Here is a 12,684-nt window from a genome sequence, read left to right on the forward strand (position 1 = left end):
ATATATCAGCATCTTCCACGAATGGACAGGCTCAGACAACACAGACCACTGGAATACCTCAAACCAGCATCATGAACGAGACCATGAGAGACTCTCAAACCAGCAATAACTTGGCTATGAGCAAACCAAACACTTCATCACACCTAAGTACACAAACTCTTAGACAACACAATTCCCAGGACACAGCCACCTATGGCAAAACAGTAACTTCATCTGCTTCCACTGTCAGCAACAAATCTTCCATGATGTCAGATATGTCCAAGTCACTGAACTCCACAGAGAACATTTCAGTCTTTTCTAGTGCAAGCAAAACACATGTCATGACAACAGAGTTCCGCCAAACACCAATCTCCACAGACACCACTGTGGGAAACACACAACACACATCATACCCTGAAACAGCAAGTTTCACTTCAGTCACCTCAACACTCTCAGAGTCAACTGGACTAGAGGAACAGTCCATGGCACCCTCTTCCATCACTTCTGCTTCAGAGACAACAGCGTCTTCTCAAAGTCACAAGAACCAGACCATGGACACCATCAGGGAATCTCAAACCAGCACTATCTCAGCAGTGATCACATCAACTCCTTCATCGTCCCTAAGTGGACACACCCTTACAGAGGGCATCTCACAGGAGACTCCCACCTCTGGGGAAGCAAGGACTTCATCTCATTCCAGCATCAGCCACAAACCTTCTGCAACCTCAGAAATGCCCCCGTCAACATCCTCCACAGGTGACACTTCAGCCTCTTCCCATGCAAGCAACAGACATCAAATGACATCAGAGTTCCCCCAAATGCCTGTTTCCACAGACACCACTGAAGGAAACACAAAACACATATCACACCCTGAAACTGGAAGTTTGACCCCAGTCACCTCGATACGCTCAGTGTCAACTGGACGAAGAGAACACTCCACGGCACGCTCTTCCATCACTTCTGCTTCAGAGACAACCGCATCTTCTCAAAGCCACAGGACACAGACCAAGGACACCACCAGAGAATCTCAAAGCAGCACGAGATTGACAGTGATCACAACAACCCCTTCATCCTCCCTAAATGGACACACCCTTACAGAGAGCACCTCACAGGAGCCATCCACCTCTGGGGAAGCAAGGACTTCATCTCCTTCCAGCATCAGCCACAAACCTTCCACAGTGTCAGAAATGCCCATGTCAACAACGTCTACAGATGACACTTCAGCCTCCTCCAGTACAAGCAACAGACATCAAATGACATCAGAGTTCCACCAAACACCAATCTCCACAGACACCACTGTAGGAAACACAAAACACACATCATACCCTGAAACAGGAAGTTTTACTCCAGTCACCTCAACACTCTCAAGGACAACTGGAGTAGACGAACAGTCCACGGCACCCTCTTCCATGACTTCTGCTTCAGAGACAACAGCGTCTTCTCAAAGCCATGGAACTCAGACCATGGACACCATCAGGGAATCTCAAACCAGCACTATCTCAGCAGTGATCACATCAACTCCTTCATCGTCCCTAAGTGGACACATCCTTACAGAGGGCATCTCACAGGAGACTTCCACCTCTGGGGAAGCGCGCTCTTCATCTCCTTCTGGTGTCAGCCACAAACCTTCCACAGTGTCAGAAATGCCCACGTCAACAAACTCCAGAGATGACACTTCAGCCTCTTCCCCTGCAAGCAACTCACATGCAGTGACATCAGAGGGTTCCATAACACCAGTATCAACAGTCACCACTGGAGGAAACACAAAACACACATCACACTCTGAAACAGCAAGTTTTACCCCAGTCACCTCAACACTGTCAATGTCAACTGGACTAAGAGAACACTCCATGGCACGCTCTTCAGTCACTTCTGCTTCAGAGACAACTGCGTCTTCTCAAAGTCACAGGACTCAGACCATGGACACCATCAGGGAATCTGAAACCAGCACCATCTCAGCAGTGATCACATCAACTCCTTCATCGTCCCTAAGTGGACACACCCTTACAGAGGGCATCTCACAGGAGACTCCCACTTCTGGGGAAGCAAGGACTTCATCTCCTTCCAGCATCAGCCACAAACCTTCCACAGTGTCAGAAATGCCCATGTCAACAACGTCTACAGATGACACTTCAGCCTCCTCCAGTACAAGCAACAGACATCAAATGACATCAGAGTTCCCTCAAACACCAATCTCCACAGACACCACTGTAGGAAACACAAAACACACATCACACCCTGAAACAGCAAATTTTACTGCAGTCACCTCAATACCCTCAAGGACAACTGGAGTAGACGAACAGTCCACGGCACCCTCTTCCATGACTTCTGCTTCAGAGACAACAGCGTCTTCTCAAAGCCATGGAACTCAGACCATGGACACCATCAGGGAATCTCAAACCAGCACTATCTCAGCAGTGATCACATCAACTCCTTCATCATCCCTAAGTGGACACACCCTTATAGAGAGCATCTCACAGGAGACTTCCACCTCTGGGGAAGCGCGGACTTCATCTTCTTCTAGTGTCAGCCACAAACCTTCCACAGTGTCAGAAATGCCCACATCAACAATCTCCACAGATGACACTTTAGTCTCTTCCCGTACAAGCAACTCACATGCCGTGACATCAGAGTTTTCCAGAACACAATTATCAATAGACACCACTGTAGGATTCACAAAACACACAAGGCACCCTGAAACAGGAAGTTTTACTCCAGTCACCTCAACACTCTCAAGGACAACTGGATTACAAGACCTCTCCACAACATCCTCTTCCATCACTTCTAGCCCAGAGACAACAGCATCTTCTCAAAGCCACAGGACTCAGACCATGGACACCATCAGGGAATCTCAAACCAGCACTATCTCAGCAGTGATCACATCAACTCCTTCATCGTCCCTAAGTGGACACATCCTTACAGAGGGCATCTCACAGGAGACTTCCACCTCTGGGGAAGCGCGCTCTTCATCTCCTTCTGGTGTCAGCCACAAACCTTCCACAGTGTCAGAAATGCCCACGTCAACAAACTCCAGAGATGACACTTCAGCCTCTTCCCCTGCAAGCAACTCACATGCAGTGACATCAGAGGGTTCCATAACACCAGTATCAACAGTCACCACTGGAGGAAACACAAAACACACATCACACTCTGAAACAGCAAGTTTTACCCCAGTCACCTCAACACTGTCAATGTCAACTGGACTAAGAGAACACTCCATGGCACGCTCTTCAGTCACTTCTGCTTCAGAGACAACTGCGTCTTCTCAAAGTCACAGGACTCAGACCATGGACACCATCAGGGAATCTGAAACCAGCACCATCTCAGCAGTGATCACATCAACTCCTTCATCGTCCCTAAGTGGACACACCCTTACAGAGGGCATCTCACAGGAGACTCCCACTTCTGGGGAAGCAAGGACTTCATCTCCTTCCAGCATCAGCCACAAACCTTCCACAGTGTCAGAAATGCCCATGTCAACAACGTCTACAGATGACACTTCAGCCTCCTCCAGTACAAGCAACAGACATCAAATGACATCAGAGTTCCACCAAACACCAATCTCCACAGACACCACTGTAGGAAACACAAAACACACATCACACCCTGAAACAGCAAATTTTACTGCAGTCACCTCAATACCCTCAAGGACAACTGGAGTAGACGAACAGTCCACGGCACCCTCTTCCATGACTTCTGCTTCAGAGACAACAGCGTCTTCTCAAAGCCATGGAACTCAGACCATGGACACCATCAGGGAATCTCAAACCAGCACTATCTCAGCAGTGATCACATCAACTCCTTCATCATCCCTAAGTGGACACACCCTTATAGAGAGCATCTCACAGGAGACTTCCACCTCTGGGGAAGCGCGGACTTCATCTTCTTCTAGTGTCAGCCACAAACCTTCCACAGTGTCAGAAATGCCCACATCAACAATCTCCACAGATGACACTTTAGTCTCTTCCCGTACAAGCAACTCACATGCCGTGACATCAGAGTTTTCCAGAACACAATTATCAATAGACACCACTGTAGGATTCACAAAACACACAATGCACCCTGAAACAGGAAGTTTTACTCCAGTCACCTCAACACTCTCAAGGACAACTGGATTACAAGACCTCTCCACAACATCCTCTTCCATCACTTCTAGCCCAGAGACAACAGCATCTTCTCAAAGCCACAGGACTCAGACCATGGACACCATCAGGGAATCTCAAACCAGCACTATCTCAGCAGTGATCACATCAACTCCTTCATCGTCCCTAAGTGGACACATCCTTACAGAGGGCATCTCACAGGAGACTTCCACCTCTGGGGAAGCGCGCTCTTCATCTCCTTCTGGTGTCAGCCACAAACCTTCCACAGTGTCAGAAATGCCCACGTCAACAAACTCCAGAGATGACACTTCAGCCTCTTCCCCTGCAAGCAACTCACATGCAGTGACATCAGAGGGTTCCATAACACCAGTATCAACAGTCACCACTGGAGGAAACACAAAACACACATCACACTCTGAAACAGCAAGTTTTACCCCAGTCACCTCAACACTGTCAATGTCAACTGGACTAAGAGAACACTCCATGGCACGCTCTTCAGTCACTTCTGCTTCAGAGACAACTGCGTCTTCTCAAAGTCACAGGACTCAGACCATGGACACCATCAGGGAATCTGAAACCAGCACCATCTCAGCAGTGATCATATCAACTCCTTCATCGTCCCTAAGTGGACACACCCTTACAGAGGGCATCTCACAGGAGACTCCCACTTCTGGGGAAGCAAGGACTTCATCTCCTTCCAGCATCAGCCACAAACCTTCCACAGTGTCAGAAATGCCCATGTCAACAACGTCTACAGATGACACTTCAGCCTCCTCCAGTACAAGCAACAGACATCAAATGACATCAGAGTTCCACCAAACACCAATCTCCACAGACACCACTGTAGGAAACACAAAACACACATCACACCCTGAAACAGCAAATTTTACTGCAGTCACCTCAATACCCTCAAGGACAACTGGAGTAGACGAACAGTCCACGGCACCCTCTTCCATGACTTCTGCTTCAGAGACAACAGCGTCTTCTCAAAGCCATGGAACTCAGACCATGGACACCATCAGGGAATCTCAAACCAGCACTATCTCAGCAGTGATCACATCAACTCCTTCATCATCCCTAAGTGGACACACCCTTATAGAGAGCATCTCACAGGAGACTTCCACCTCTGGGGAAGCGCGGACTTCATCTTCTTCTAGTGTCAGCCACAAACCTTCCACAGTGTCAGAAATGCCCACATCAACAATCTCCACAGATGACACTTTAGTCTCTTCCCGTACAAGCAACTCACATGCCGTGACATCAGAGTTTTCCAGAACACAATTATCAATAGACACCACTGTAGGATTCACAAAACACACAATGCACCCTGAAACAGGAAGTTTTACTCCAGTCACCTCAACACTCTCAAGGACAACTGGATTACAAGACCTCTCCACAACATCCTCTTCCATCACTTCTAGCCCAGAGACAACAGCATCTTCTCAAAGCCACAGGACTCAGACCATGGACACCATCAGGGAATCTCAAACCAGCACTATCTCAGCAGTGATCACATCAACTCCTTCATCGTCCCTAAGTGGACACATCCTTACAGAGGGCATCTCACAGGAGACTTCCACCTCTGGGGAAGCGCGCTCTTCATCTCCTTCTGGTGTCAGCCACAAACCTTCCACAGTGTCAGAAATGCCCACGTCAACAAACTCCAGAGATGACACTTCAGCCTCTTCCCCTGCAAGCAACTCACATGCAGTGACATCAGAGGGTTCCATAACACCAGTATCAACAGTCACCACTGGAGGAAACACAAAACACACATCACACTCTGAAACAGCAAGTTTTACCCCAGTCACCTCAACACTGTCAATGTCAACTGGACTAAGAGAACACTCCATGGCACGCTCTTCAGTCACTTCTGCTTCAGAGACAACTGCGTCTTCTCAAAGTCACAGGACTCAGACCATGGACACCATCAGGGAATCTGAAACCAGCACCATCTCAGCAGTGATCACATCAACTCCTTCATCGTCCCTAAGTGGACACACCCTTACAGAGGGCATCTCACAGGAGACTCCCACCTCTGGGGAAGCAAGGACTTCATCTCCTTCCAGCATCAGCCACAAACCTTCCACAGTGTCAGAAATGCCCATGTCAACAACGTCTACAGATGACACTTCAGCCTCCTCCAGTACAAGCAACAGACATCAAATGACATCAGAGTTCCCTCAAACACCAATCTCCACAGACACCACTGTAGGAAACACAAAACACACATCACACCCTGAAACAGCAAATTTTACTGCAGTCACCTCAATACCCTCAAGGACAACTGGAGTAGACGAACAGTCCACGGCACCCTCTTCCATGACTTCTGCTTCAGAGACAACAGCGTCTTCTCAAAGCCATGGAACTCAGACCATGGACACCATCAGGGAATCTCAAACCAGCACTATCTCAGCAGTGATCACATCAACTCTTTCATCATCCCTAAGTGGACACACCCTTACAGAGGGCATCTCACAGGAGACTCCCACCTCTGAGGAAGCAAGGACTTCATCTCATTCCAGCATCAGCAACAAACCTTCTGCAACCTCAGAAATGCCCCCGTCAACATCCTCCACAGGTGACACTTCAGCCTCTTCCCGTGCAAGCAACAGACATCAAATGACATCAGAGTTCCCCCAAACGCCTGTTTCCACAGACACCACTGAAGGAAACACAAAACACATATCATACCCTGAAACTGGAAGCTTGGCCCCAGTCACCTCAATACACTCAGTGTCAACTGGACGAAGAGAACACTCCACGGCACGCTCTTCCATCACTTCTGCTTCAGAGACAACCGCATCTTCTCAAAGCCACAGGACACAGACCAAGGACAGCACCAGAGAATCTCAAAGCAGCACGAGATTGACAGTGATCACAACAACCCCTTCATCCTCCCTAAATGGACACACCCTTACAGAGAGCACCTCACAGGAGATATCCACCTCTGGGGAAGCAAGGACTTCATCTCCTTCCAGCATCAGCCACAAACCTTCCACAGTGTCAGAAATGCCCATGTCAACAACGTCTACAGATGACACTTCAGCCTCCTCCAGTACAAGCAACAGACATCAAATGACATCAGAGTTCCACCAAACACCAATCTCCACAGACACCACTGTAGGAAACACAAAACACACATCATACCCTGAAACAGCAAATTTTACTGCAGTCACCTCAATACCCTCAAGGACAACTGGAGTAGACGAACAGTCCACGGCACCCTCTTCCATGACTTCTGCTTCAGAGACAACAGCGTCTTCTCAAAGCCATGGAACTCAGACCATGGACACCATCAGGGAATCTCAAACCAGCACTATCTCAGCAGTGATCACATCAACTCCTTCATCATCCCTAAGTGGACACACCCTTATAGAGAGCATCTCACAGGAGACTTCCACCTCTGGGGAAGCGCGGACTTCATCTTCTTCTAGTGTCAGCCACAAACCTTCCACAGTGTCAGAAATGCCCACATCAACAATCTCCACAGATGACACTTTAGTCTCTTCCCGTACAAGCAACTCACATGCCGTGACATCAGAGTTTTCCAGAACACAATTATCAATAGACACCACTGTAGGATTCACAAAACACACAATGCACCCTGAAACAGGAAGTTTTACTCCAGTCACCTCAACACTCTCAAGGACAACTGGATTACAAGACCTCTCCACAACATCCTCTTCCATCACTTCTAGCCCAGAGACAACAGCATCTTCTCAAAGCCACAGGACTCAGACCATGGACACCATCAGGGAATCTCAAACCAGCACTATCTCAGCAGTGATCACATCAACTCCTTCATCGTCCCTAAGTGGACACATCCTTACAGAGGGCATCTCACAGGAGACTTCCACCTCTGGGGAAGCGCGCTCTTCATCTCCTTCTGGTGTCAGCCACAAACCTTCCACAGTGTCAGAAATGCCCACGTCAACAAACTCCAGAGATGACACTTCAGCCTCTTCCCCTGCAAGCAACTCACATGCAGTGACATCAGAGGGTTCCATAACACCAGTATCAACAGTCACCACTGGAGGAAACACAAAACACACATCACACTCTGAAACAGCAAGTTTTACCCCAGTCACCTCAACACTGTCAATGTCAACTGGACTAAGAGAACACTCCATGGCACGCTCTTCAGTCACTTCTGCTTCAGAGACAACTGCGTCTTCTCAAAGTCACAGGACTCAGACCATGGACACCATCAGGGAATCTGAAACCAGCACCATCTCAGCAGTGATCACATCAACTCCTTCATCGTCCCTAAGTGGACACACCCTTACAGAGGGCATCTCACAGGAGACTCCCACTTCTGGGGAAGCAAGGACTTCATCTCCTTCCAGCATCAGCCACAAACCTTCCACAGTGTCAGAAATGCCCATGTCAACAACGTCTACAGATGACACTTCAGCCTCCTCCAGTACAAGCAACAGACATCAAATGACATCAGAGTTCCCTCAAACACCAATCTCCACAGACACCACTGTAGGAAACACAAAACACACATCACACCCTGAAACAGCAAATTTTACTGCAGTCACCTCAATACCCTCAAGGACAACTGGAGTAGACGAACAGTCCACGGCACCCTCTTCCATGACTTCTGCTTCAGAGACAACAGCGTCTTCTCAAAGCCATGGAACTCAGACCATGGACACCATCAGGGAATCTCAAACCAGCACTATCTCAGCAGTGATCACATCAACTCTTTCATCATCCCTAAGTGGACACACCCTTACAGAGGGCATCTCACAGGAGACTCCCACCTCTGAGGAAGCAAGGACTTCATCTCATTCCAGCATCAGCAACAAACCTTCTGCAACCTCAGAAATGCCCCCGTCAACATCCTCCACAGGTGACACTTCAGCCTCTTCCCGTGCAAGCAACAGACATCAAATGACATCAGAGTTCCCCCAAACGCCTGTTTCCACAGACACCACTGAAGGAAACACAAAACACATATCATACCCTGAAACTGGAAGCTTGGCCCCAGTCACCTCAATACACTCAGTGTCAACTGGACGAAGAGAACACTCCACGGCACGCTCTTCCATCACTTCTGCTTCAGAGACAACCGCATCTTCTCAAAGCCACAGGACACAGACCAAGGACAGCACCAGAGAATCTCAAAGCAGCACGAGATTGACAGTGATCACAACAACCCCTTCATCCTCCCTAAATGGACACACCCTTACAGAGAGCACCTCACAGGAGCCATCCACCTCTGGGGAAGCAAGGACTTCATCTCCTTCCAGCATCAGCCACAAACCTTCCACAGTGTCAGAAATGCCCATGTCAACAACGTCTACAGATGACACTTCAGCCTCCTCCAGTACAAGCAACAGACATCAAATGACATCAGAGTTCCACCAAACACCAATCTCCACAGACACCACTGTAGGAAACACAAAACACACATCACACCCTGAAACAGCAAATTTTACTGCAGTCACCTCAATACCCTCAAGGACAACTGGAGTAGACGAACAGTCCACGGCACCCTCTTCCATGACTTCTGCTTCAGAGACAACAGCGTCTTCTCAAAGCCATGGAACTCAGACCATGGACACCATCAGGGAATCTCAAACCAGCACTATCTCAGCAGTGATCACATCAACTCTTTCATCATCCCTAAGTGGACACACCCTTATAGAGAGCATCTCACAGGAGACTTCCACCTCTGGGGAAGCGCGGACTTCATCTTCTTCTAGTGTCAGCCACAAACCTTCCACAGTGTCAGAAATGCCCACATCAACAATCTCCACAGATGACACTTTAGTCTCTTCCCGTACAAGCAACTCACATGCCGTGACATCAGAGTTTTCCAGAACACAATTATCAATAGACACCACTGTAGGATTCACAAAACACACAATGCACCCTGAAACAGGAAGTTTTACTCCAGTCACCTCAACACTCTCAAGGACAACTGGATTACAAGACCTCTCCACAACATCCTCTTCCATCACTTCTAGCCCAGAGACAACAGCATCTTCTCAAAGCCACAGGACTCAGACCATGGACACCATCAGGGAATCTCAAACCAGCACTATCTCAGCAGTGATCACATCAACTCCTTCATCGTCCCTAAGTGGACACATCCTTACAGAGGGCATCTCACAGGAGACTTCCACCTCTGGGGAAGCGCGCTCTTCATCTCCTTCTGGTGTCAGCCACAAACCTTCCACAGTGTCAGAAATGCCCACGTCAACAAACTCCAGAGATGACACTTCAGCCTCTTCCCCTGCAAGCAACTCACATGCAGTGACATCAGAGGGTTCCATAACACCAGTATCAACAGTCACCACTGGAGGAAACACAAAACACACATCACACTCTGAAACAGCAAGTTTTACCCCAGTCACCTCAACACTGTCAATGTCAACTGGACTAAGAGAACACTCCATGGCACGCTCTTCAGTCACTTCTGCTTCAGAGACAACTGCGTCTTCTCAAAGTCACAGGACTCAGACCATGGACACCATCAGGGAATCTGAAACCAGCACCATCTCAGCAGTGATCATATCAACTCCTTCATCGTCCCTAAGTGGACACACCCTTACAGAGGGCATCTCACAGGAGACTCCCACTTCTGGGGAAGCAAGGACTTCATCTCCTTCCAGCATCAGCCACAAACCTTCCACAGTGTCAGAAATGCCCATGTCAACAACGTCTACAGATGACACTTCAGCCTCCTCCAGTACAAGCAACAGACATCAAATGACATCAGAGTTCCACCAAACACCAATCTCCACAGACACCACTGTAGGAAACACAAAACACACATCACACCCTGAAACAGCAAATTTTACTGCAGTCACCTCAATACCCTCAAGGACAACTGGAGTAGACGAACAGTCCACGGCACCCTCTTCCATGACTTCTGCTTCAGAGACAACAGCGTCTTCTCAAAGCCATGGAACTCAGACCATGGACACCATCAGGGAATCTCAAACCAGCACTATCTCAGCAGTGATCACATCAACTCTTTCATCATCCCTAAGTGGACACACCCTTACAGAGGGCATCTCACAGGAGACTCCCACCTCTGAGGAAGCAAGGACTTCATCTCATTCCAGCATCAGCAACAAACCTTCTGCAACCTCAGAAATGCCCCCGTCAACATCCTCCACAGGTGACACTTCAGCCTCTTCCCGTGCAAGCAACAGACATCAAATGACATCAGAGTTCCCCCAAACGCCTGTTTCCACAGACACCACTGAAGGAAACACAAAACACATATCATACCCTGAAACTGGAAGCTTGGCCCCAGTCACCTCAATACACTCAGTGTCAACTGGACGAAGAGAACACTCCACGGCACGCTCTTCCATCACTTCTGCTTCAGAGACAACCGCATCTTCTCAAAGCCACAGGACACAGACCAAGGACAGCACCAGAGAATCTCAAAGCAGCACGAGATTGACAGTGATCACAACAACCCCTTCATCCTCCCTAAATGGACACACCCTTACAGAGAGCACCTCACAGGAGCCATCCACCTCTGGGGAAGCAAGGACTTCATCTCCTTCCAGCATCAGCCACAAACCTTCCACAGTGTCAGAAATGCCCATGTCAACAACGTCTACAGATGACACTTCAGCCTCCTCCAGTACAAGCAACAGACATCAAATGACATCAGAGTTCCACCAAACACCAATCTCCACAGACACCACTGTAGGAAACACAAAACACACATCACACCCTGAAACAGCAAATTTTACTGCAGTCACCTCAATACCCTCAAGGACAACTGGAGTAGACGAACAGTCCACGGCACCCTCTTCCATGACTTCTGCTTCAGAGACAACAGCGTCTTCTCAAAGCCATGGAACTCAGACCATGGACACCATCAGGGAATCTCAAACCAGCACTATCTCAGCAGTGATCACATCAACTCTTTCATCATCCCTAAGTGGACACACCCTTATAGAGAGCATCTCACAGGAGACTTCCACCTCTGGGGAAGCGCGGACTTCATCTTCTTCTAGTGTCAGCCACAAACCTTCCACAGTGTCAGAAATGCCCACATCAACAATCTCCACAGATGACACTTTAGTCTCTTCCCGTACAAGCAACTCACATGCCGTGACATCAGAGTTTTCCAGAACACAATTATCAATAGACACCACTGTAGGATTCACAAAACACACAATGCACCCTGAAACAGGAAGTTTTACTCCAGTCACCTCAACACTCTCAAGGACAACTGGATTACAAGACCTCTCCACAACATCCTCTTCCATCACTTCTAGCCCAGAGACAACAGCATCTTCTCAAAGCCACAGGACTCAGACCATGGACACCATCAGGGAATCTCAAACCAGCACTATCTCAGCAGTGATCACATCAACTCCTTCATCGTCCCTAAGTGGACACATCCTTACAGAGGGCATCTCACAGGAGACTTCCACCTCTGGGGAAGCGCGCTCTTCATCTCCTTCTGGTGTCAGCCACAAACCTTCCACAGTGTCAGAAATGCCCACGTCAACAAACTCCAGAGATGACACTTCAGCCTCTTCCCCTGCAAGCAACTCACATGCAGTGACATCAGAGGGTTCCATAACACCAGTATCAACAGTCACCACTGGAGGAA

The 12,684-nt window shown here is 48.5% G+C and overlaps 1 protein-coding gene across 1 annotated transcript in view; it reads left to right on the forward strand.

Moving 5' to 3' along the window:
* Positions 1–12,684, forward strand: part of MUC4 (mucin 4, cell surface associated) — a 58,924-nt gene that overhangs the window by 17,768 nt on the left and 28,472 nt on the right. The window contains exon 2 of the mRNA XM_058732523.1: positions 10–1,971. Coding sequence (XP_058588506.1) covers positions 10–1,971 — 1,962 coding nt within the window. The remainder of the gene's footprint in view (positions 1–9; positions 1,972–12,684) is intronic.

Source organism: Neofelis nebulosa, chromosome 5, assembly GCF_028018385.1.
Source record: "Neofelis nebulosa isolate mNeoNeb1 chromosome 5, mNeoNeb1.pri, whole genome shotgun sequence".
Lineage (NCBI taxonomy): Eukaryota > Metazoa > Chordata > Mammalia > Carnivora > Felidae > Neofelis > Neofelis nebulosa.